This window comes from Hypanus sabinus, chromosome 4 (genome assembly GCF_030144855.1).
Source record: "Hypanus sabinus isolate sHypSab1 chromosome 4, sHypSab1.hap1, whole genome shotgun sequence".
NCBI lineage: Eukaryota > Metazoa > Chordata > Chondrichthyes > Myliobatiformes > Dasyatidae > Hypanus > Hypanus sabinus.
In genome coordinates, this window is record NC_082709.1 from 148,936,373 (window position 1) to 148,962,320 (window position 25,948).

Here is a 25,948-nt window from a genome sequence, read left to right on the forward strand (position 1 = left end):
TAATAGAGAAATGGAGGTCATTTAATGGTGAAATTATGAGGGTACAGAATCTTTATGTTCCTGTTAGGTTGAAAGGAAAGGTTAAAGGTTTGAAAGCACCATGGTTTTGAAGGGATATTAGAAACTTGGTTCGGAAAAAGAGGGATGTCTACAATAGAAATAGGCAGCATGGAGTAAAGGAATTGCTCGAGGAATATAAAGAATGTAAAAGGAATCTTAAGAAAGAGATTAGAAAAGCTAAAAGAAGATACGAGGTTGGTTTGGCAAATAAGGTGAAAGTAAATCCGAAAGGTTTCTACAGTTATATTAAAAGCAAGAGGATAGTGAGGGATAAAATTGGCCCCTTAGAGAATCAGAGTGGTCAGCTATGTGTGGAGCCGAGGGAGATGGGAGAGATTTTGAACGATTTCTTCTCTTCAGTATTCACTAAGGAGAAGAATATTGAATTGTGTAAGGTGTGGGAAACAAGTAAGGAAGTTATGGAACCTACGACAATTAAAGAGGTGGAAGTACTGGCGCTTTTAAGAAATTTAAAAGTGGATAAATCTCTGGGCCCTGATAGGATATTCCCCAGGACCTTGAGGGAAGTTTGTGTAGAGATAGCAGGAGCTCTGACGGAGATCTTTAAAATGTCATTAGAAACGGGGATTGTGCCGGAGGATTGGCGATTTTTCATGTGGTTCCATTGTTTAAAAAGGGTTCTAGAAGTAAGCCTAGCAATTATAGACCTGTCAGTTTGACATCAGTGGTGGGTAAATTAATGGAAAGTATTCTTAGAGATAGTATTAATAATTATCTGGATAGACTGGATCTGATTAAGAGTAGCCAGCATGGATTTGTGCGTGGAAGGTCATGTTTGACAAACCTTATTGAATTTTTTGAAGAAGTTACGAGGAATGTTGACGAGGGTAAGGCAGTGGATGTAGTCTATATGGACTTCAGCAAAGCCTTTGACAAAGTTCCACATGGAAGGTTAGTTAAGAAGGTTCAGTCGTTAGGTATTAATGCTGGAGTAATAAAATGGATTCAATAGTGGCTAGATGGGAGATGCCAGAGAGTAGTGGTGGATAATTGTTTATCAGGATGGAGGCCGGTGACTAGCGGGGTGCCTCAGGAATCTGTTTTGGGCCCAATGTTGTTTGTAATATACATAAATGATCTGGATGATGGGGTGGTAAATTGGATTAGTAAGTATGCCGATGATACTAAGGTAAGAGGTGTTGTGGATAATGAGGTGGGTTTTCAAAGCTTGCAGGGAGATTTAGAAGAATGGACTGAACGTTGGCAGATGGAGTTTAATGCTGAGAAGTGTGAGGTTCTACATTTTGGCAGGAATAATCCAAATAGAACATACAGGGTAAATGGTAGGGCATTGAGGAATGCAGAGGAACAGAGAGTTCTAGGAATAACAGTGCATAGTTCCCTGAATGTGGAGTCTCATGTAGATAGGGTGGTGAAGAAGGCTTTTGGAACGCTGGCCTTTATAAATCAGAGCATTGAGTACAGAAGTTGGGATGTAATGTTAAAATTGTACAAGGCATTGGTAAGGCCAAATTTAGAATATTGTGTGCAGTTCTGGTCACCGAATTATAGGAAAGATATCAATAAATTAGAGAGAGTGCAGAGACGATTTACTAGGATGTTACCTGGGTTTCAGCACTTAAGTTACAGGGAAAGGTTGAACAAGTTAGGTCTCTATTCGTTGGAGCGTAGAAGGTTGAGGGGGGATTTGATCGAGGTATTTAAAATTTTGAGAGAGATAGATAGAGTTGACGTGAATAGACTGTTTCCATTGAGGGTAGGGGAGATTCAAACGAGAGGACATGATCTGAGAGTTAGGGGGCAGAAGTTTAAGGGAAACACAAGGGGGTATTTCTTTACTCAGAGAGTGATAGCTGTGTGGAATGAGCTTCCTGTAGAAGTAGTAGAGGCCAGTTCAGTTGTGTCATTTAAGGTAAAATTGGATAGGTATATGGACAGGAAAGGAGTGGAGGGTTATGGGCTGAGTGCGGGTAGGTGGGACTAGGTGCGAGTAAGAGTTCGGCACGGACTAGGAGGGCCGAGATGGCCTGTTTCCGTGCTGTGATTGTTATATGGTTATATGGTTTGAAATACCCCACAATGATCAAGTAGGGATCAGGTTGTGCTGCTTTCATGCCTGCTGATTACGGTGCTCAGCTCCTCCAGTGCCCGCCTGGCGGAATGTACACCGCTACCAGGATGATGGTGGAAAACTCCTTCAGCAAATAAAATGGATGACATTTAACCATTTGATCTTCTAGGTGGAGTGAGCAGAACTGAGACAGATCTGCTACATCTGTGCACCATGATAAGTGAATCATAAAGCATACTTCACCTCCTCTACCTTTAAAAGACTGAGCTATCCTGTCTTTCTGGAGAATGGTGAAGCCATCGGGCTGCAGTGCTGCATCTGAAATGGTGGGGTATAGCCATGTTTCCGTGAAGCAAAGTACACAGCAATCCCTGAATTCCCTCAGATACATCAATCTTGCTCCAAAGTCCAGGGATTGTTCATTCACAAGCAGAACAGTCAGGAACAGGAGACTAAGGCCTCTGGATCTCAATCATTCCTATAGACCCCGACACACCATCCCCACTTATATTTTCTCAAAGGGGAAATGCACTTGCCACCTGAGTCTGCATTCAGGATTCATTGATTTATGAAGATCTATAGACTTTTTTAAAAATGTCTAAAATGATGTCACTTATGGAAGTACTTGTGGGTGTGAATGTGGATTTTAGCTAAATGGGAATAAATGATCATTTTCATCTGAGCTGCACCCAAAGCTTTGCCACTTATCGGTGCCATCTTAACTACTCTAGCTGTTATAAACGGAGACATTGTAATGATAAGTGGAGCTGCTATGTTTTGTCTTTGAGTAAATTATTTGATGTCTGGATATTAAACAAAAACAAATGTAAATTTCTTAAACATTTTTACCTGAATGCTGCATTCTACAGGTATTGCATTTTATCTTTTCATTACAGGAAAAGAACCAAGGGAATTAGGCTATCCTTTTCTAGAATTTCTAACCTGCATTTTTGCAAAATGTGTGATGCTTTTCATTGAGACAGGACTTAAGAATAACTGTTATTTTTATTGGACAGAGATGAAAAAAGGTTAGCAAATTTGAGACTTTTATGAAGATTTCAAACAGAGCTGTATGAGAGCTATCTCACTGTGCGAGTCAGTGAAAATGAGATCAAACACAAATGTCCATATGGGGAACTCAGAGGGGTCATCTGTTCCTGTAATCTTCATCTCTCCAGAATATTACATTCAGAGTAATAACAGGATAATGATGTAACGTTAAAAATGATAAAGCTGTCTGAACTAAACAAAAAGATAATATGTTGAGAGATACAAAAGATTCTGCAGTTGCTGTAAATCCTGAGCAACTCACACAAAATGCTGGAGAAACTCAGCAGGTCAGGCAGCATCTATGGAAAGAAATAAAGTTGATGTCTTCTTCAAGATAACCATTTATATCTCTGTTAATTCACTCCCAATAGTTCCTCAGGCAGCAATATATCCGGAATAAACAACCATGTTAAATGTGCCAGCTCTCCATCATGTCAGCTCTATTCTAAGTTAATTGATCTTAACCTGAACACATATTAAAATACCATCAATTTTCTTGACATGTCCAGACAAGCTGACAAAGGAAGTCAACACAGGAACTCATAATCCAGTAACTCCTATTGATCGGGGATCTCAAGTTTAAATATTAAGTGGCAACAAGATTGGATTTGACATTGGTTTTATCTTTGAAAAAAGCAAAATAAGCCATGTACCGTATTCAGCATTTTCCCCGTTCAGTTAGACAATAGCAGATCACTGAACTTTATATCTTAAGCACATGAAACAAGATGCAAGGGAAAAGGAGAAGGAGGAGACCACTTGGCCCTTCAAACCTGTGCTGGCGTTCAGTACAATCATTACTGCTCTGTTCAGGCCTCAACTTCTCCTCTGTATCAGTTCCACATTGCCTTCAACTTTTCCAGAAATTTAAGGTGGCCTTTTAAATTACCTTGCTCCACTGATCTAGCCTCTACAACACCCTGGGATCAAGAATTCTGGAGAGTTCCCACCAACTTTGTGCTCAATTATACTTACCTAAAGCCTGAAAGTATTGCCAAGACTGATAATTACAATACTCTTCAATCCTGGATTCCACCAGAGTAAGGATTTTTCTTCACTTTAGTAGTAACTAGCTGACACCTTATCCTCAGAATAACACTACCTATTTCTAAACCACTGAGCTTAAAAAATAGTAATTCAGCATCAATGCTGTCAGTCCATCTCAGAATCTTGTATGCTCAATTGAGTCAGTTCTTGGACTAAATACCATCAATTTCAGACCAATATTACTCAAGATCTCCATTTATAACAATTTCTCCATTCCAAAATTCAATCAAGTGAATTACTTTGATTTTAAGATCAAATCATCTGCAAACACTTATGACAGCTCCAACACCATATTCAAATTTGCTGATGACACCACTGTTGTGGGCCATATCAGAGGTGGTGATGAATCAGCATACAGGAGGGAGATTGAAAACTTGACTGAGTGGTGTCTTAACAACAACCTCTCACTCAGTGTCAGCAACACCAAATAACTGATTGTAGACTTCAGGAGAGGGAAACCAAATGTCCATGAGCCAGTAATCATCGGAGGATCAGAGGTGTAGAAAGTCAGTAATTTTAAATTTCTGGGTGTCACTATCTCAGAGGACTTGTCACATAAACATAATAGCAAAGGAAGCACAACAGTGCCTCTATACCATTAGAAATCTGCAGAGATTTGGCATGTCATCGAAAACCTTGACAAGCTTTTATAGACGTGTGGTGGAAAGTGTATTGACTGACTGCATTAAAAAACACCAATGCTTTTGAATGGAAAATCCCACAAGAGGTATTGGATTCAGACCAGTACATCACGGATAAAGCCCTCCCAACCATTGAGCACATCTGCATGAAATATTGCCATAGAAAAGCAGCAGCCATCATTGAAGGCCCTCACCACCCAGACCATGCTCTTTTCTCGCTGCTGCCATCAGGTAGAAGTTGCCTTAGGATACACACCACCAGGTTCAAGAACAGTTACTACCCCTTAACGATTAGGCTCTTGAATAAAAGAGAGTAACTACTTTCATTCTATTCCTGGTGTTCCCACAACCAACAGTCTTACTTTAAGGACTTGTTATCTAGCTATCTCATGCTCTTGTTATTTATTTATATTTGCGTAATTTTTATCTTCTATGCTCTTGCTCTTTCATTGATCCTGTTACAGTTACTGTTCTATAGATTTGCTGAGTATGCACACAGGAAAAGAAAATCTCAGAGTTGTATGTGGTGACATGTATGAACTCTAATTTACTTTGAACTTTGACAAGTAGGATGAGTATTGAAGTGACAGTAACATCCTACAGAACCAATCTAGTTTCAAAAGAAATTTAGCAACTTCTCAAAGATTAGTACTGGCAATTAGTTACCAAAAATTAAAGGAAGCAAAATAACAGTTGTGCTCTTTCAGCCATTCAAAGAGAATGATATCAAGATGCAGCACTTGTACAAGCAGGCTGTTGCAGACTTCTGGAGATCAGAAAGCACAGCCTTGCCTTTCAAAGTGTAATGTGGAAATGCTTTTTAATCAAAAACCAGAAGAATTATTGACTAGTGGGTGCCAAACAGAAGTTGTAGATAAATCACAAGGAGGCTGTAAGGAGAAACATTGTGGAAATTAGACCCTAAATGATTAGATTGGGTCTTTTAGCTTCTCTACATGATCATTGATGACCAATCTCACAATGCTGCCAGATGGTAACTGTCCTTTAGCCTTTAGTCCCCTGACATTCCAAACTACCATTCGCTTGCTTCATTTTTGGAACTACTTTCTCCGGATTCAAATGCCTCTAATGTCCACCATTAAAAACAAAGATCCAAGTTTCCTGATTCCTGAACTAACTCGGTGCTCCTAGTAGCTACAATTTCAATGAAACTACATCCCAGGATCGTTCATATAACATTTAAAAATCTTTCTGCCCCAGTATTCTGGAACTTGTTCACAACACAATCAGAGTCAGGTTTAATATCACCGGCACAAATTGTGAAATTTGGTGTCTTGGCAGCAGCAGTACAATGCAATACATAATAATAGGAAAAAAGTGTGAATTATATATAAATTAAAAAATAATGAGGTAGTGTTCATGGGTTCAATGTCCAGATTCCACAACCTATTATAGAGATTATTGCTGTTAACTCAGGTCCTTCTCAAACCAATACTTTTTAAGTTCACTTTGATGACAATACTTTAATCATTCTTAATAATACTACCTGGGATGTCATCCTTGTCCTCATCAAACTTCCGATTTACTGCAAGTACAAAGTTTTCAGATGAGGGACATCTCTTTAAATTGAGGAAAAGGCTGCCATCTAATGGAGAAGATCTGCGCTCCTGAGTCCTTGTGAAAGCTTGGAGCCAAACTTTCTTTTCTTTTTCAATCTTTTTATTAAATTTCATATATAAAAAAAAACAACACAAAATAATGAATAGATTACAGATTCAATAAACTTGAGATTACATTAGTAATAGGATAACAATATCCTATTAAAACATCCATCAACAAAAGGTGCATAAATCAATCAAGTCTATGTAAATATATATGAAAAACAAAAATAATCGTCGAAAAAAGAGAAAAAAAAAAATTGAAATTATATATGAGAAAAAATATATAATGAAAAAAAATACTAAACTAACACTAACATGGGCAATAATAACACTTTATAAATATATAAAGGTGTCAAGAAAAGAACTCCAGAACTCCATACCTGAACAAGTATAAGTAGAGAAAAGGATCTGAAATAAGCCAAATTAATTCATATGAAAGTGTCGAATAAATGGTCCCCAGGTTTCTTCAAATTTAATTGAAGAATCAAAGATAGTGCTTCTGATTTTTTCCAAACTCAAATAAGAAATAGTTTGGGAGAGCCACTGAAATGTAGTAGGAGGATTTACTTCTTTCCAGTTTTGTAATATAGACCTTCTGGCAATTAATGTTACAAAGGCAATCATTCGTCTGATTGAAGGGGAAAGTTGATTGCCATCTTCATTTGGTATACCGAAAATTGCAGTAATAAAATGGGGTTGTAAATCGATATTCCATACTGAGGAAATGACATCAAAAATGTCCTTCCAATAGTTATGTAAAGTGGGACATGTCCAAAACATGTGAGTCAATGAAGCCACTTCTAAGTGACATCTGTCACATTGAGGATTGATATGCGAATAAAATCGGGCAAGTTTATCTTTAGACATATAAGCTCTATGTACAATTTTAAATTGTATTAAAGCATGTTTAGCACAAATAGAGGAGGAATTAACCATTTGTAAAATTTTTTCCCATTTATCTGTTGATATATTACATCGAAGTTCTTTTTCCCATTCTTGTCTAATTCTATCCGATATTTCTGGCTGTATCTTCATAATCATGTTATAAATAAAAGCTACTAATCCCTTCTGACAAGGATTAAAAGTAAAAATCAAATCTGAAAAATCCGATGGAGTTGAATTAGGAAAAGATGGAAGAATTTTATGTAAGAAATTTCTAATTTGTAAGTATCTAAAAAAATTAGATTTAGGTAATTCAAATTTGTTGGATAGTTGATCAAAGGACATCAAAGTACCTTCAAAAAAAAGATCACGAAAACATTTTATACCTTTCCTTTTCCATATACTAAAAGCTTGATCTGTCAATGAAGGTTTAAAAAAAAAATTACATAAAATAGGGCTGTCCAAAGCAAAGTTTTTCAGATTAAAGAATTTGCGAAATTGAAACCAAATTCGTAGTGTATGTTTAACAACAGGGTTAGATATCTGTTTATTGAATTTGGCTAAATCAATAGGAAGAAAAGAACCAAGAACGGAAAATATAGAATATCCCTTAACCTCACTACATTCCAAATTTACCCACTGTGGGCACACAGGTGAATCCAAATCTAGTTTCCAGTACATTAGGTTACGAATATTATTCGCCCAATAATAAAATCTAAAGTTAGGTAAAGCTAGACCACCATCTTTTTTAGACTTTTGTAATTGCCTTTTGCTTAACCTAGGATTTTTATTTTGCCAAACAAATGAGGAAATCTTTGAATCAATATTATCAAAAAAAGATTTAGGAATAAAAATTGGTAAAGCTTGGAATAAATATAAAAATTTCGGTAAAATCATCATTTTAATAGCATTAATCCGACCAACTAATGATAAAAATAAGGGAGACCATCTAGTAGTAAGTTGCTGAATTTGATGAAGCATAGGTAAAAAATTCAGTCCAAATAAATCTTTATATTTCTTGGTGATTTTTATACCTAAATAGATAAAGTTATCAGTAACAACTTTAAATGGCATCCTATCACTCAATAAAGTTTGCGCGTTTAAAGGGAATAACTCACTCTTATCTAAGTTTAACTTATAACCAGAAAAACTACCAAATTGAGCCAACAAGGATAAAATAGCAGGAATAGACCTACTAGGATTAGAAATATATAACAACAAATCATCAGCATAAAGCGATAATTTGTATAACTTCTCATTACGGGTAATACCAAAAATATTAGGAGACTCACGAATAGCAATAGCTAAAGGTTCTAATGCAATATTAAATAATAAAGGACTTAAAGGACAACCTTGTCTCGTACCACGAGATAATTGAAAAAAAGAGGATCTATAATTATTTGTAAGAACAGAAGCAACAGGTTTATAATATATTAATTTAATCCATGATATAAAATTAGGACTAAAATTAAAGTTTCTCAATGCATTAAATAAATATGTCCATTCAACTCTATCAAAGGCTTTTTCAGCATCTAATGAGATAACACATTCTGGGGTTGTAGGTGATGAAGTATGAATTATGTTAATCAATTTTCTAATATTAAAGAAGGAATATCGATTCCTAATAAAACCAGTTTGATCTTCTGAAATAATCTGTGGTAATACCTTTTCTAATCTAATGGCTAAAATTTTTGTAAGAATCTTAGAGTCTACATTTAATAATGATATAGGGCGATAAGATGCACATAAGGTAGGATCTTTATCTTTTTTAAGAATTAGAGAGATAGTAGCTTCATAAAACGATTGAGGTAATCTCTTCTTAACAAACGCATCATTAAAGATTTCACATAGCCAAGGAGAAAGCAATAAAGAAAAAGTTTTAAAAAATTCTACAATAAAACCATCAGGACCAGGAGCTTTCCCTGAATTCATTGATGAGATAGCCTCTCTTATTTCATCCATAGAAATAGGAGCATCAAGCAAGCTACAATCTTCATCTATCAGTTTAGGAATATTCAAATTATTAAAAAAATTATCCATCGTAAACCGGTCACCGTCAAATTCTGATTGATATAAAGATTTATAAAAATCTTGAAAAGTGTTATTGATTTCTTTATAATCAGTAGTTAAATTACCGTCTTGTTTACGAATTTTAATAATTTGTCGCTTAGTCGAAATAGCTTTTAATTGATTAGCTAACAATTTACCAGTTCGATCACTATGAATATAAAATTGAGCCCTAGTCTTAATTAATTGATTCTCAATTGAAGAAGATAATAATAAACTATGTTCCATTTGAAGCTCAACTCTCTTCTTATAAAGTTCTTTGGTAGGAGTAACAGAATAAATCTTATCAATTTCTTTAATTTTATCCACCAATAAAGCTATATCTGAATATCTTTGTTTTCTTTTACCAGCGGAATATGAAATAATTTGTCCACGAATAAAAGCCTTGAAAGAGTCCCAAAGTATTCCTTTATCAATCTCTTCATTATAGTTTGTTGAAAAAAATAAGTCAATTTGTTGTTTTATGAAGGTAATAAATTCTGGATCTTGAAGTAAAGTAGCATTAAGTCTCCAAGATCTAGTATTGATAGAAGAATCCGAAATCTTGATAGATAACTTCAGAGGTGCATGATCCGAAATAGCAATAGAATCGTATTTACAATCAATAACATCTGTTAATAAACGATGATCAATAAGAAAGTAATCAATTCTAGAATAACTATGATATACATGTGAAAAAAAAGAAAATTCTTTACCTTTAGGGTTCAAAAACCGCCATATTTCAGTAATTCCAGAATCAACCATAAAAGAATTAATAAGTAAAGCTGATCTATTCGGAAGAGTTCGAATAGGTTTAGATCTATCCATCGAAGGATTCAAACAACAATTAAAGTCTCCACCCATAATCAACATATATTCATTCAAATTAGGAAGAGAAGTAAATAACCGTTTAAAAAATTCAGGACAATCAAAGTTTGGAGCATAAATATTAACTAAAACAACTTTCCGATTAAAAAGTGAACCAGTTATCAACAAAAATCTACCCTGTGGATCAGAAATAATTTCATAATGTGTAAACGAAATTGAGGCGTCTATAAAAATAGACACACCCCTAATTTTAGCGGTACAATTTGAGTGAAATTGTTGACCTTTCCAGAACCTAAAAAAACGTTGATTATCCTCCCTCCTAATGTGGGTCTCCTGTGCAAAAATAATATTAGCGTTCAATCTATGGAATACTTTAAATATTTTTTTACGTTTAATCGGATGATTTAAACCATTAGTATTCCACGAGATAAAGTTAATAGATTTATCCATCATACCAATATTAATTGTGTGTATCATAAAAGGTTAAAAAAACACATAACCCACAATTTAGGAAGAAGGAAAATTGATTCAGGAGCAACCGGAGATCCTGACACCTCAACAATATTAACAATTTAAAGTCAGCCCATAAACTAAAAGCAAAAAAATAAAAAGCAAAAGCATGAAAAAAGATCCCTCCCCCCTCCCCCCACCCTTTGAAAGAAAGCCAAGCGGCAGGCGCATAAACTAATACTAATATTACCCCCATTTCAAGATGGCAGCTCCATAAGAAAATTTTTTAAGAAAAAACTATATAACACCCCAATTAAAATATAGAGTTGCAAAAAAAAAAATATATATATATATATATACCTACATATATATATATATATACATACACATACACACCCATATCAGACAAATCAAAAAAAAAACTAAAATAGTAAAACCAGAAAGATCATTAATAAAAAAAAATGCACATTAAAGTTTAAAAATGTGATACACCTTTAAAAAAGAATTTCCATATTCAGATACAAAGATGACGTTTCACAAGCCAAGACTTATGGGAAGAAGAAACGACATTTTGAGAAAGCCATATTACAAAATATGAATATAAATTCAGCAATCTAATGAGAAAATATAGTAAAAAAAGTTATCAAAATAGAATATTTTTATATAAAAAAAAAAGATTTAACAGACACTACAACATATTTAAAAAAAAAACTAAAGAAAAAGAATTCAAAACCTTTGTTCCATTTCTAAATACAGGCAAGCAAATAAACGCTTATAAAAAGTAAAGACTTATGGGAAGAAGAAACGACATTTTGAAAAAAATAATTCATTATTACAAAATACAAACGTATATAAAAAAAGGATATTATAAAGATTAAAACAGCATCTATAAGCGATAATAATAGTAAAAAAAAAGACCCAGACCCATAGTTCAAAATAAGAAGTTATAACCCAACTTCCAGGGTTAAAACTTAAAATGAAATAACATCCTCTCTCCAAAAAAAAAAAATCTTCAATGTAACTCATAGTTCAAGTTGCACTAGAGGATCGATATTCTTCAACAAATTTCTTCGCTTCTTCAGGAGTGATAAAAAAGTGTAGACTGTTGTCGGGCAGCACCATTCTAAGTTTCGCTGGATACATTAAAGCTTGTTTAAAACCAAGCGAATGAATCTCTGCCATCACTGGTTTAAAAGCGATCCTGGCTTTCATAACTTCATACGAATAGTCTTCAACTATTCGAAATGAATAATTTCTGTAGGAGATCATACCTTTTTTACGAGCTAATCGAATTAGAAGCTCTTTCTCACGAGGATAATGAAGGCGAACAATCACCGCTCGTGGTTTATCAGACACAGACGAAAGCCTCGCAACTCTATGAGCGCGGTCAATAACAGGTTCATTTTTCAAACCTTCACCACCGAAAATTTCCCACAGTAATTTAGAGAAAAATTCAGTTAAATCACCGGACTCAACTTTTTCGGGAATTCCGATGATGCGCAAATTCTGTCTGCGAGAACGATTTTCAAGATCAGTAATTTTAAACTTGTACTGATCTAAAGTTTTAGCAGTCGACTCTATCTTCTTCTCTAACACTTCAATTGTACGTGCTTTTTCACAAATTGATTGTTCAAGAGTCGCGATCTTATTTCCATGCTGTTGAACCTCTAACGCCTGCGACTGAAACTTAGTTTCAAGCGATTTAACAACTCCTTCAAGATCGGATATTTTCGAAGTAATCCTCCTTTCCAAACTTAACAGTTTACTGTCCAATTTACCTTCTAGTCTGCCTTCCAGAGCCGCAAATTTAGCATCCAGTTTATTGTCCAATTTACTTTCCATAGCCGCAAATCTAACATCCAGTTTAGTGTCCAAAAGACCAACAATTGCGTCGATGGATAAAGGATCCTTAGCCGATTTCTTACTTGTAGCCATTTTAGGTTTGACAAGATTAGATCAACTATTATTTTAGGAAAAAAGGGTCAATCAAAGGTAGCAACTCATATGATTAAGTTCGAAAAGGTCTAATTAAAGGGTGATTATAGTTAAAAAAATAAAGAGCGCCTAAAAGGCAGATGCTTACGTCGCCATCTTGAAACTCCTGGAGCCAAACTTAACAGCACAGATCTCAATTTGGAAAAACTCTTGTTTCAGAAAAATAAACCGTTGGCCAATTTGTAATTGCTTTCTCCCGATATTAAGCAATAGCAAATTTTGCTTGTGTTCAGTAGGAACAAAGTTGTCAACTTGTTAAGCTGTCACCGAGCTGCAGTCTGATATATATATATGCTACCTGAAAGGTACTGTAAGTCAGTTTCTCTTCAGATTAACGAACAAATTTGGACTGAAATGTATTAAATAAATAAATCTGGACTAGCTATTATATTTTGAATGGAAATTGCTGCCATTTGTGTATGCTTGACATTTAAGAGATAAGGGCTATTTGTGGGCATTTGTGTCTATTTTGAAGAGAATTATTTAGAAGTGAGGGATGTCATTGAAAATATTAGCATATAGAGTTGCAGAGGATAGCGAATCTCCCAAATTCTCTAGAGGGTTATGGACGCCAGATCATTAGAAGTATTTAAAGGAGAGGTAGATAAATCATAGAAAGGTTGTGAAATTGGGGACTGAAACCATTATCATGCGAATGGGTGGAGCTGGTGTAAGGGGTTCGATGGCCTAATCCTACTCCTTTTTTCTTGTGTTTCTTTTCCAACACTAACAAATGGAAGTTTAAAACGTTGTTAGTTTTTTGTCAACTCTCATAGAAATGGTATGTATTTATGGCAGTGTTTAGTTTTTCATTTTTTATTTATAAACAACAGACCCAATTAGTTTGGATTGGCAACGACATCAGCAGAGGGGCACCATAAACTGTGTGCTTATCCCCTTGCTCTACTCACATTAAATTTATGACAGTAAGGCTACATACAGCTCCAATGCCATATTTAAGTTTGCTGTCAACACCACTGTTGCTGTCTGATGCACCATCAATAACTCACACTGAGACGTAAGGCGAGATATCGACTTTTATTGACTGGAAGAAGGAACCAGGAGTGAGTGTCTATCATACAATGTCTTGGAGACTGAGGCCGAGCGTCAGGCCTCAGATCTCCTTTATACAGGGGCCTGTGGGAGGAGCCACAGGAGCAGTCAGCAGGGGGCGTGTCCCGACAGGCACATAGTTCACCTCACTGTCTGAATCAAAGGTGGTGACAAATCAACAATCTGGCTGAATGGTGCCACAACAACCTCTCAGTCAAGATGTACAAAAAAGCTGGATGAACTCAGCAAGTCGGGCAGCATCCGTTGAAAGAAGCAGTCAACGTTTCGGGTCAAGACCTGACGAAGGGTCTCAACCCGAAACATTGACTGCTTCTTTCAACGGATGCTGCCCGACCTGCTGAGTTCATCCAGCTTTTTTGTACATCTTGATTTGACCACAGCATCTGCAGTGCACTTTGTGTTAACTTCTCAATCAATATCTGCAAAACCAAAGAGTTGACTATTGACTACAAGAGGAGGATGCTGGAGGTGCATGAGTTGATCCTCATCAGGGCATTAGAGGTGGATAGAGTCAGGAACTTTAAATTCCTTGGCATTATCATTTCAGAGAATCTATCCTGGGTCCAGCACGCAAGTACCTTTACAAAGAAGGTAGAGCAGCATTCTACTCTCTTAGAAGTTTGCGAAGATTTGTCATGTTATATAAAGCTTTGACAAACTTCTTTAGATGCACGGTGCCGAGTGCATGGACCACTTGCATCGTGGCCTGATATGGAAGCACTAATGTCCTTGAACTGAAAAGCTGACTAAAGGTAGTGGATACAGCACAGTCCATCACAGGTAAAGCCCTCCCTACCATAGAGCACATTTATAAGGAGCATGTCACTAGAAATCATGGACCCCATCATTTTAGGTCTCTTCTTACTGCTGCTATCAGGAAGGAGGTGCAGGAGCCTTAGGTTCCACACCACCAGGTAAAAGAACAGTTATTACCCCTCAACCATCCATTCTTGTCAGCCAGAATGGATAACTTCACTTAACTGATTCCACAAACTATGGATTCACTTTCAACACCATAATCCCCTCCAGGCTTGACAAGAAGCTCAGAAATCTCGGCTTTACTCTGCCTTGTGTAGCTGGATCCTGGACCTCCTGTCAGATCGGCGGTAGGTGGTAAGAGTGGGTTCCCTCATCTCTGCCCCTCCAACCCTCAACACAGGTGCCCCTCAGGGCTGTGCACCAAGCCCCCTCCTTTATTCTTTGTATACCTATGACAATGTCACCACCCACAGATCCAATCTGCTTATTAAATTTGCTGATGACACTACACTGATTGGTCTAATCGCAAATAATAATGAGGCAGCCTACAGAGAGGAAGTCATCACCCTGACACAAAAACAACCTCTCTTTCAATGTCGCAAAAACAAAGGAGCTGTTTGTGGACTACAGGAGGAATGGAGACAGGGTCACCCCTATTGACATCACTGGATCTGGGGTTGAGAGGGTGAACAGCTTTAAGTTCCTCGGCATAAACATCACCGAGGATCTCACGTGGTCTGTACATACTGACTGTGTGATGAAAAAGGCACAACAGCACCTCTTTCACCTCAAATAGTTGAAGTTTGATGTGGGCCCCCAAATCCTAAGGACTTTCTATAGGGGCACAATTGAGAGCATCCTGATTAGCTGAATCACTGCCTGATATTAGAACAGTACTTCCCTCAAATCGTAGGACTCTGTAGGGAGTGGTGTGGATAGCCCAGCACAGCTGTAGGTGTGAACTTCCCACTATTCAGGACATTTACAAAGACCGGTGTGTAAAAAGGGCCTGAAGGATCATTGGGGACCCAAGTCACCCCAGCCACAAACTGTTCCAGCTGTTACCATCTGGGAAACAGAACCACAGCATAAAAGCCAGGACCAACAGACTCTGGGACACCTTCTTCCACCAAACCATCAGACTGCTTAACATGCTGACACAACTGTATTTCTACTTATATTGACTGTCCTGTTGTACATATTATTTATTATAAATAACTATGAATTGCACATTTGGAAGGAGACACACCGTAAACATTTTTACTCCCCTTGTATTTGAAGGATGTTAGCAATAAAGTCAATTCAATTCAATACATGGACAATGCAACTCATATTCTCAATATTGTTTATCACTTATTTATCTATTATTATTATTTTGTTTTTATTTCTGTATTTGCACAATGTGTTTTCTTTTGCTCATTGGTTATTTGTCCAACTTTGTGTGTATATTTTTATTGATCCTATTGTGTTTCTTTGTTTTTACTGTGAATGCACACAGGAAAATGAAATCTCAGAGTAGTATATGGTAACATGGGGTCTATGGGGTGTCCAGGGACAGGTAGTACCTCTGGTGAAGGGCCTTGTCATGTCCGTTCTGGAGCAGCTCACTGAGTCCCACCACACTCAGCTCTCACCTGTGGCTCCAAGTAGCTGCAACAGTGACTACATCCAGGTACACCACCGACAGATGGGCTAACCCAGATGACAGTAGCCAGCAGGGCCTCGTATGCCGGTGAGACAGGGACATGGCTGTCCTAGCATGTTAAGTGACTTCTGGCGGACGGGGTCGATGGGATCAACAGTGAGATCCAACGGCCAAGAAGACGGTTCTGCAATCCTTCATTGAGAGCAAAGGGCATGGCAAGGCACTGGAGAAGTCATGGTCATCTATTGCAACGGAGTAAGACCCCAGGTCAGGAGAATGAGAAGCCCCAATGCAGTGGCTTTTCCACTTTCAGAACTCCCCCACATAGGTCTCCGGTCATTGTTGGATACAATGGACAACCACCATACGGTGATATATATGTACTTTGATAATAAGGTTCCTTTGAACTTGAGAATTTTCTACAAATTCTTTAATGCATATACTAACAATATTTATGAAATCAGATCTAACTTATACCTCAAAGTGGAAGCATTTTTAGTTATTGAGATACAGAGTGGAGCTGCCCTTCCATCCCTCTGAGAGACACCACCCAGCAACACCCAATTTAACCTTGACCTAATCACATGACCATTACAACAACCAATTAACCTACCAACCAGTACGTCTTTGGGTTGTGGGAGAAAACCAGTGGACCCAGAGAAAACCCACAAGGTCATGGGGAGAGCATACAAACTCCTTATAGGCAACAGTGGGAAATGAACCTAGGTCGTCTGTAACGTAAAGCATTGTCCTAACCATAATGCTACTGTGCCTCCCTCATCTGGAAAATGGGTTTTGACCAGCAGCCAATCCAGATAGCAGAAGTTTTGAGAAGAAGGGGCTTCAATCCGGTCCACTGCTCGAGGATGAAAGGCAGCAGCGAGTCACTAGATTGAAAAGAGTTTTGACCAGCGACAGGCAGCGCTTGGGATTGATTAGCAAGAGCAAGTTAAAGGAAGGCGGGGGAAGTGCAGCGGCCAACTTCTCAGCGGCTATTATCTGAGTGGACAGAGCCAGAGTGGTGATCTTGAGGCTTCTGCAAAGGGAAGCTTCAATCAGAGGAAGCAAAACAAAAGTAGACCTCTAAGTTAAGTGTAACCCCCTGGGTCGCCTCAGGCTCGCTCAGCTCGTTCTCGTCTAGGGGGAGCAGCCTTCGGCCCCGCCAAACTGGGTAATCAGCTGGTGTGGATGCTGTGTGATGTCCCCGCCTCGCCCAAAAACCTTTATAAAGGTTACTATAACTAAGTGATTAATAACAATACGGTATATATGAAGAAAAAAATAAAGAAAAGGCGCCAAACTTATCAAAGTCCTAACCACTTCGTGCACAACCATTGGAGCTCAATTACTGAAGTCTTCTGGCCACCATTCGATCCCCTCCAAACTCCTCAACTCGCAGCTCAGGACCCTCCGAGTGGTCAACCAAGCACATCTGGCTTCATCCCCCCTCCTCGGAGTACCTCCTGGCCTCGGACCCCCGCTTGGGGTCCGTTCCTCGCCCAGCTTACAGCATTGCGTCCTCTCTCTCAACACCCTCGCGCCGATCTCCCCAAAAGCCCGTCAACAATAGCTTACAGACTCAGAAGAAAGAACAACATTAATCCCAATTGGTTTACAAAGGAATACAATTCTCGTTATCAGTAAATTTTAACCCAAACAAGCTTCCAGCACTCTCTCGCAACAAAGAAGCATTCCTGCTAGTTAACAAAATAAAGAAGCCCTTTTGATTACATACACAGTAACAAAGAAAAAAGAAGAAACCCCCTTTACATAAGTTTTTATTTTCTTTCCTATCTTTATATCTGCTCAGCTAGGACAGTTGAGATGCTAGACAGAACAGTTCAATGCTCCTTTCGGGGGATGTGGGAAGGCAGGGAGACCCCCAGCGTCCCTCATGACTACAACTGTGAGAAGTGCATCCAGCTTCAGCTTCTAACAATCTGCACTATGGAGTTGGAGCTGGAACTGGATGAACTCCGATTATTCAGGAGGCTGAAGGGGTGATAAATAGGACAGAGAGGTAGTTACATCCAAGATAAAGGACAAAGAAAACTGGGTGTCAGTCAGGAAATGGAAAGAGGTTAAGGAGACAGTGCAGGGTATCACTGTGGCCATTCCCCCTCAACAATACTGTTGGTGGGTGGGGGTGTGAAATGGCCTAACAGAGCAAAGTCACAGTGTTGGGGTCTCTGGCACTGAGCCTGCCCCTGTGATTCAGAAAGGAGGGGTGGCTGTGGGGGAGAGTAGACACACTGTGATGAAAGGGGATTTGTTAGCTAGGGGAACTGACAGAAGGTTCTATGGCGGAGAACTAGATTCCAAGACAGCATGTTGCCTCCTGAGTGCCTGGGCCTGTGATGTCTCGCATTGAATCCTCAGCATTCTTAAGTGGGAGGCCGAACAGCCAGAACTTGTGGGCCATGTAGGTACCAATGAAATGGGTAGGATGAGGGACGAGGTTCTAACACACAAACATAAAAAAACCTACAGCACAATACAGGCCCTTCGGCCCACAAAGCTATGCCGAATATATGCTTACCTTAGAAATTACCTAGGGTTACCCATAGCCCTCTATTTTTCTAAGCTCCATGTACCTGTCCAGGAGTCTCTTAAAAGACCCTATTGTATCCGCCTCCACTACCGTCACCGGCAGCCCATTCCACACACTCACCACTCAAGTGTGTAAAAAAAACGTACCCCTGACATCTCCACTGTACCTACTTCCAAGCACCTTAAAACTGTGCCCTCTCGTGCTAACCATTTCAGCCCTGGGGAAAAGCCTCTGACTATCCACACGATCAATGCCTCTCATGATCTTGTACACCTCTATCAGGTCACCTCTCATCCTCCGCCGTTCCAAGGAGAAAAGGCCGAGTTCACTCAAACTATTCTCAGAAGGTATGCTCCCCAATCCAGGCAACATCCCTATAAATCTCCTCTGCACCCTTTCTATGGTTTTCACATCCTTCCTGTAGTGAGGCAAACAGAACTGAGCACAGTACTCCAAGTGGGGTCTGACTAGGGTCCTATGTAGCTGCAACATTGCCTCTTGACTCCTAAACTCAATTCCATGATTGATGAAGGCCAATGTACCGTATGCTTTCTTAACCACAGAGTCAACCTGTGCAGTAGCTTTGAGTGTCCTATTGAATTGGACCTCAAGATCCCTCTGATCCTCCACACTGCCTAGAGTCTTACCATTAATACTATATTTTGCCATCATATTTGACCTACCAAAATGAACCATTTCACACTTATCTGGGTTGAACTCCATCTCCCACTTCTCAGTCCAGTTTTGCATCCTATCAATGTCCCGTTGAAACCTCTGACAGCCCTCCATGCTATCCACAACACCCCCAACCTTTGTGTCATCAGCAAATTTACTAACCCATCCCTCCACTTCCTCATCCAGGTCATTTATAAAAATCACGAAGAGAAGGGGTCCCAGAACGTATCCCTGAGGCACAGCACTGGTTACTGACCTCCATGCAGCATATGAGCAGTCTACAATCATTCTTTGCCGTCTGTTGGCAAGCCAGTTCTGGATCCACAAAACAATGTCCCCTTGGATTCCATGCCTCCTTACTTTCTCAATAAGTCTTGCATGGGGTACCTTATCAAATGCCTTGCTGAAATCCATATACACTACATCTACTACTCTACCTTCATCAATGCATTTAGTCACATCCTCATAAAATTCAATTAGGTTCGTAAGGCACAATCTGCCTTTGACAAAGCTATGCTGACTACTCCTAGTCATATTATACCTCTCCAAGTGTTCATAAATCCTGCCTCTCAGGATCTTCTCTGTAAACTTAACATCCACTGAAGTAAGATTTGCTGGTCTATAATTTCCTGGGCTATGTCCACTCCCTCTCTTTAATAAGGAAACAACATCTGCAACCCTCCAACCCTCTGGAAACTCTCCTGTCCTCATTGATGATGCAAAGATCATTGCCAGAGGCTCAGCAATCTCCTTCCTTGCTTCCCACAGACGCCTCGGGTACATCCCGTCAGGTCCCAGTGACTTATCCAACTTGATGTTTTCCAAAAGCTCCGGCACATCCTCCTTCTTAATATCTACACGCTCAAGCTTTCAGTCTGCTGTAAGTCATCTCTACAATCGCCAAGATCCTTTTCCACAGTGAATACTGAAGCAAAGTATTCATTGTTCCTCCCAAGATCCTTTTCCATAGTGAATACTGAAGCAAAGTATTCATTGTTCCTCCCAAGATCCTTTCCCGTAGTGAACACTGAAGCAAAGTATTCATTAAGTACCTCATAGGTGTTCTACATAGGGAGTTCAGAGAGTTAGGTAATCCAGTCACTAACAAGAGAAAATCTGCAGATGCTGGAAATCCGAGCAACACACACAAAATGCTGGAGGAACTCAGCAGGTCAGGCAGCGTCTATGGAAATAAGTACAGTCGACCTAAATGTATTACAGTGGAGTAAAGAGAATTACAGAGGCATGAGAGAGAAGCTGAGCAGAATTGATTGGAAAGGAACACTGGCAGGGATGATGACGTAGTAGCAATGGGTGGAATTTTTGGAAGCAATTCAGAAGGCACAGGATATATACATCCTAAAGAGGAAGAAGTATTCAAAAGGAAAGATGACACAACTGTGGCTAACAAGAAAAGTCAAAGCCATCGTAAAAATCAAAGAGAGGGCACATAATAGAGGAGAAATTAGTGGGAAGATAGAGGAGTGGGAAAATTCTAAAAACCAACAGAAGGCAATTAAAACAGCCATTGAGAAGGTAAAGATGGATCACAAAAGTAAGTTAGCCAATAATATTATAGAAGACACCAAAAGTTTCTTCAGATGTACAAAGTGTAAAAGGGAGGCAAGAGTGCATATCAGACCACTGGAAAATGATGCTGGAGAAATAGTGATGGGGCACAAAGAAATAAGGGACAAACTGAATAAGTATTTTACATCATTCTTCACTGTGGAAGATACCAGCTGTATGATGAAAGTTCCAGTAGTCAGGTGTCATGAAGTGTCTGAAGTTACCATAACTAGAGAGAAGGTTCTTGGGAAACTGAAAGGTCTGAAGCTTTAATAAGTCACCTGCACCAGATGGTATGCATCTCAAAGTTCTGAAAGAAATGGCTGAAGAAATCACAAAGGTATTAATAATGATTTTTCAGGAATCACTAGATTCTGGAATGGACTTGGAGGAGTGGAAAATAGCAAATGTCACTCTACTCTTCAAGAAGGGAGAGAGACAGATTATCAAGTTTAAGGTCTCGGGGTACTTGTAGACACATGATAAAATAGACTGTAGACAACATAGATTCCTCAAGGGAAAATTTTGTCTGACAAATCTGTTGGAGATCTTTGAAGAAATAATAGCAGAATAGAAAAAGGAGCATCTGTTGATGTTGTGTACTTGGATTTTCAGAAGGGCTTTGACAAGGTACCACACATGAGGCCACTTAACAAACAATGATTTCATGGTATTAGAGGAAAGATTCTAGAATGGATAAAGCACTAGCTGATTAGCAAGAAGCAAAGTATGGGAATAAAAGGAGCCTTTTCTGGCTGGCTGCCAGTGACTAGTGGCGTTCCACAGGAGTCTGTTTTGGGACCAGAATTTTCAGACTGTATGTCAACAGTTCAGATGATGGAAATGATGGCTTTGTTGCAAAGTTTGCAGACGATATGAAGATAGGTGGAGGGGCAGGTAGTTTTGAGGAAGTAGATTGACTTAGACGGATTAGGATAATGGGCAAAGAAATGGCAGATGGAGTACAGTGTCAGGAAGTGTATGGTCAAGCACTTTGGTAGAAGATTTGAAAGGGCTGACTATCTTCTAAGTGGAGAGAAAATACCAAAATAAACTGATCCTTGTGCAGGATTCCCTGAAGGTTAATTTACAGATTGAGTCTACAGCGAGGAAGGCAAATGAAATGTTAGCATTCATTTCAAGAGAACGAGAATATAAAAGCAAGGATGTAATGTTGGGACTTCATAAAGCACTGGTGAGGCCTCATGGAGTATTGTGGGTAGTTTTGGGCCCCGTATCTTAGAAAGGATATAGAAAGGAAACTGGAGAGGTTCATGAAAATGATTCCAGGATTGAATGGCTTGTCATATGACCTCTTTCAGACCTACCGAATGGTGAAAGGCCTTCATAGAGAGTGGACGTGGAGAGAATGTTTCCTACGGTGGGAGAGTCTCTAAGACCATAGGATGCAGCCTCAGAATAGAGGGGCGTCGTTTTAGAATGGAAATGAAGAGGAATTTCTTTAGCCAGAGAGCAGTGAATCTGCAGATTTCTTTGCTACCAGCAGCTGTGGAGGCCAAGTCTTTATTAGTGTAAAGGGGGTTTCTTCTTTTTTCTTTGTTACTGTGTATGTAATCAAAAGGGCTTCTTTGTTTTGTTAACTAGCAGGAATGATAATTTACTGATAACGAGAATTGTATTCCTTTGTAAACCAAATGGGGATTAATGTTCTTTCTTCTGAGTCTGTAAGCTTTTGTTGACGGGCTTTTGGGCAGATCGGCCCGAGGGGGTTGAGAGAGAGGACGCAATGCTGTAAACTGGCCGAGGAACGGACCCCAAGCGGGGGTCTGAGGCCAGGAGGTACTCCGAGGGGGTGGATGAAGCTAGATGTGCTTGGTTGACCACTCGGAGGGTCCTGAGCTGCGAGTTGAGGAGTTTGGAGGGGATCGAATGGTGGCCAGAAGACTTCAGTAATTGAGCTCCAACGGTTGTGCACGAAGTGGTTTGGACTTTGATAAGTTTGGCGCCTTTTCTTTATTTTTTTCTCTTCATATATACTGTATCGTTATTAATCACTTAGTTACAGTAATCTTTATAAATTGTACTCATTTAATCGCTTATGGTGTACTGTCTGTTTTTGGGCGAGGCGGGAACATCACACAGCATCCACACCAGCTGATTACCCAGTTTGGCGGGGCCGAAGGCTGCTCCCCCAGACGAGAACGAGCTGAGCGAGCCTGAGGTGACCCAGGGGGTTACATTAATATTTAAGGCAGAGGTTGACAGAGTTTTGATTGGTTAGGGCATGAAGAGATACAGGGAGAAGGCACGAGTTTTGGGCTGAGGAAAATTGGATCAGCCATGATGAAATGGGGGGGGGGGGGAGGCTCGATGAGCCAAATGGCCTAATTCTGCTCCTATATCTTCTGGTTTTATTATCAAATTACATCTGACTTACAAACACCTCTATGCAGGGATTCCTTTATATTTAAGTTGATAACTATCCCAACTCCAGTTTTTACTTATGATTAATCTGAGGTGATTGATATGATTCTACATTATTTTTAATGTTAATGAATGAAACTATAAACTAGACAGAATTGGTATAAATCAGAATTCTCAAAATATTACTTTCTCCTCAAAGTTGCTAATAATATTATGAACAGATTAATATCACAACTAATTGTTTTACTGTAATGGGGGTTGGGGGTTAGTGTATTGCTAGATGGAGAGAAGTTCTGATAGAGGTCTTTACCAAAATGTCGACTCCTCTCTATATAGGTGCCTGACCTGCTGAATTCCTCCGGCATTTAATGTGCATTGACTGTAATGGTTAAGCAGACTGGATGGGCCGAGTGGCTTCATTTTTTCTGTTTTTATGACGCAACCCAAGTATGCCCTTCCCTACTACTCACTCTCAATCTGATTGGTGGTTGTCACCCGGAGTGACAACCAAGATGTAGTTCCCGCCCTATTTGCATCCTGGCCTCTGATTGGAAGAAAGAGCGACGTCCCTCATGAACGGCGTGCGGCGGTAGGCGTCGTACTGTACTACTTCGGCCGCTATCTTGAAACTACTGTTCGTCTGGATTCGGAGTTGGAGAATCAGATGGAGAAGGTGTTCTGTAAGGAACACGGTATGTTCTAGTACGGGTACTTGCTATTGAAAGTATGGGAGGGATAGGTAATCGGCTCAGTGGCATTGGCCTAAGTTTTTAAACCCATTTCAGGCAGTGACGTACTTTAACTGGCATGTGGCCTGGCCAATGAGAAGCTGCTCCGAGTTCAGCGCCAATCACTGTCCGGGTGGCCGGGGCTTCCCAGCGCAGCGACGGTGGAGATGTGTGTCATCTTTCAGTTCTTCTTTTCTTCGTGGTTGCTCAGACCCAAGCCCTCCAATTCCTAGCGCAAGCTCCTTTTTCATTTTTAAAGTGTTGTTGGATGTGCAGGAGCTAGTTGGCGTTTGGTCCGCCGTTCAGTATCTAATAATGCATCAATGACTCAGCTCAGCTCTGCTGCATTATAGAGAAGAAAATCCTAAAGAAATACCTCCATAAATCCAAAGGACCTTTTTAGAGACGGTAACCCATTCTCTGTGTCTCCTCAGTGAGCTTCTAAATATTTTCTCCATTTAAAAATAAAAATCACCTCTTATTCTGAAAATAGAGTCCCCTAACTTGATGTCACCCTGCATAATAAATCCGTCCCAGTTCGGTGAATCTTTGCTGTGCAGTTGACTCGGCGTTCTGGACATTGCAGCTGCTGTCAGTCAGAGTTACAGGCGGTTTGCAACACCTGTATGTAATGAGACTGATGGGGAGTTGAGTGACGATATGGAATAGATTTCGGCAAGAAATAAAAGGAAAATGAGTCCGGGGGGTGTGGGTGCGGGTTCAGACGAGGAAGGTCGTTTTCAAAATACTGGTTACTTTCATATCTAATTGTCACAAAAATCTTCACCTGGTTAATTGACAAAGGCTGTTCAGAAGGATATCAGTCTTAGCAAAGGCAGAGTGTTGATTACATGAGCTGATTTAAAACAGCTAGAGATATGCTGAAAATGAAGACTGTGGATGGAAGTAGAGTTGTTAGTATATTAAACACACACATAGTGCTAGAGGTAATCAGCAGGCCAGGCAGCATCTATGGAAAGCAGTCAACAGTTGACGTTTCGGGCGAGACCCTTCAGCAGGACCAGAAAATACAGAGGAGGAGATTTAAAATGTGGGGGGAGGGAAGAAAGAAACACAAAGTGAAAAGTGAAACTGGGAGGGCTGAAGTGAAGAGCTGGGAAGTTGATTGGTGGAAGAGATACAGGGCTGGAGAAGATGGAATCTAATAGGACAGAAGAGCATGGGAGAAAGAAAGAGGGGGCACCAGAGGGAGGTGTTACGAACCCCATAACTAGGTGTCTTACCAGCAAAGATAGGAGTAGCCGTTGAAGTCTGATGATACTATTTTTAACAATATTTATTAGTAAAAATACACAAAAATAATATCAATGCAAATATACAGATAATATACGTCATCAATACTAAACCTAAAAGTGCGGGTATAATAATCATCAATAAGAAATAAGCTCTATCATTGTCTAGGGGATAATGAATTGTCCGATGGAAATATAAAGTTCAGTTCAGTTCATACAGGCTGCAGTTGTTGCTGATCAATATGTGGCAACTGTTGGAGAGAGAGAGAGAGAAAAACTTGCCGACTTTCCTTGTTACGATCTTGATCTGTATTCGTCCTTTAGCTAGACTGTTCCGTGGAGGACTCGCCACCCAGGCAAGGACGGACACACACACAAGCCCCCCACCGGTCTCGTAGCGTTTCTCATGGTGCATCTGAGGGGTGTTCCCCAGACCCTACTTTTATCCTCACACATGGGGCCTCAGCTGTCAATTAGGTTGGGATGATGCAATCCCTCAACCAGCCAACTCTGGCTGCCCCCCGAGGGGTTTCAATGAATAGAACAGTACTCAATACACAATTCCTTCTCCAAGAGACAATAGCAGTAATCAGTGGTTCCGTTCCACTTTTGTTAGGAGACATTCCACTTTTTGT

General features: G+C 39.5%; 1 protein-coding gene across 2 annotated transcripts in view; it reads left to right on the forward strand.

The window, feature by feature from the left end:
- The first annotated feature begins 23,898 nt into the window (after nt 1-23,898).
- Nucleotides 23,899-25,948, forward strand: part of ttf2 (transcription termination factor, RNA polymerase II) — a 76,593-nt gene continuing 74,543 nt past the window's right edge. For both annotated transcript variants that reach the window (XM_059968359.1, XM_059968358.1), the window contains exon 1: nt 23,899-24,024. In XM_059968359.1, coding sequence (XP_059824342.1) covers nt 23,997-24,024 — 28 coding nt within the window. In that variant the 5' untranslated portion in view covers nt 23,899-23,996. The remainder of the gene's footprint in view (nt 24,025-25,948) is intronic.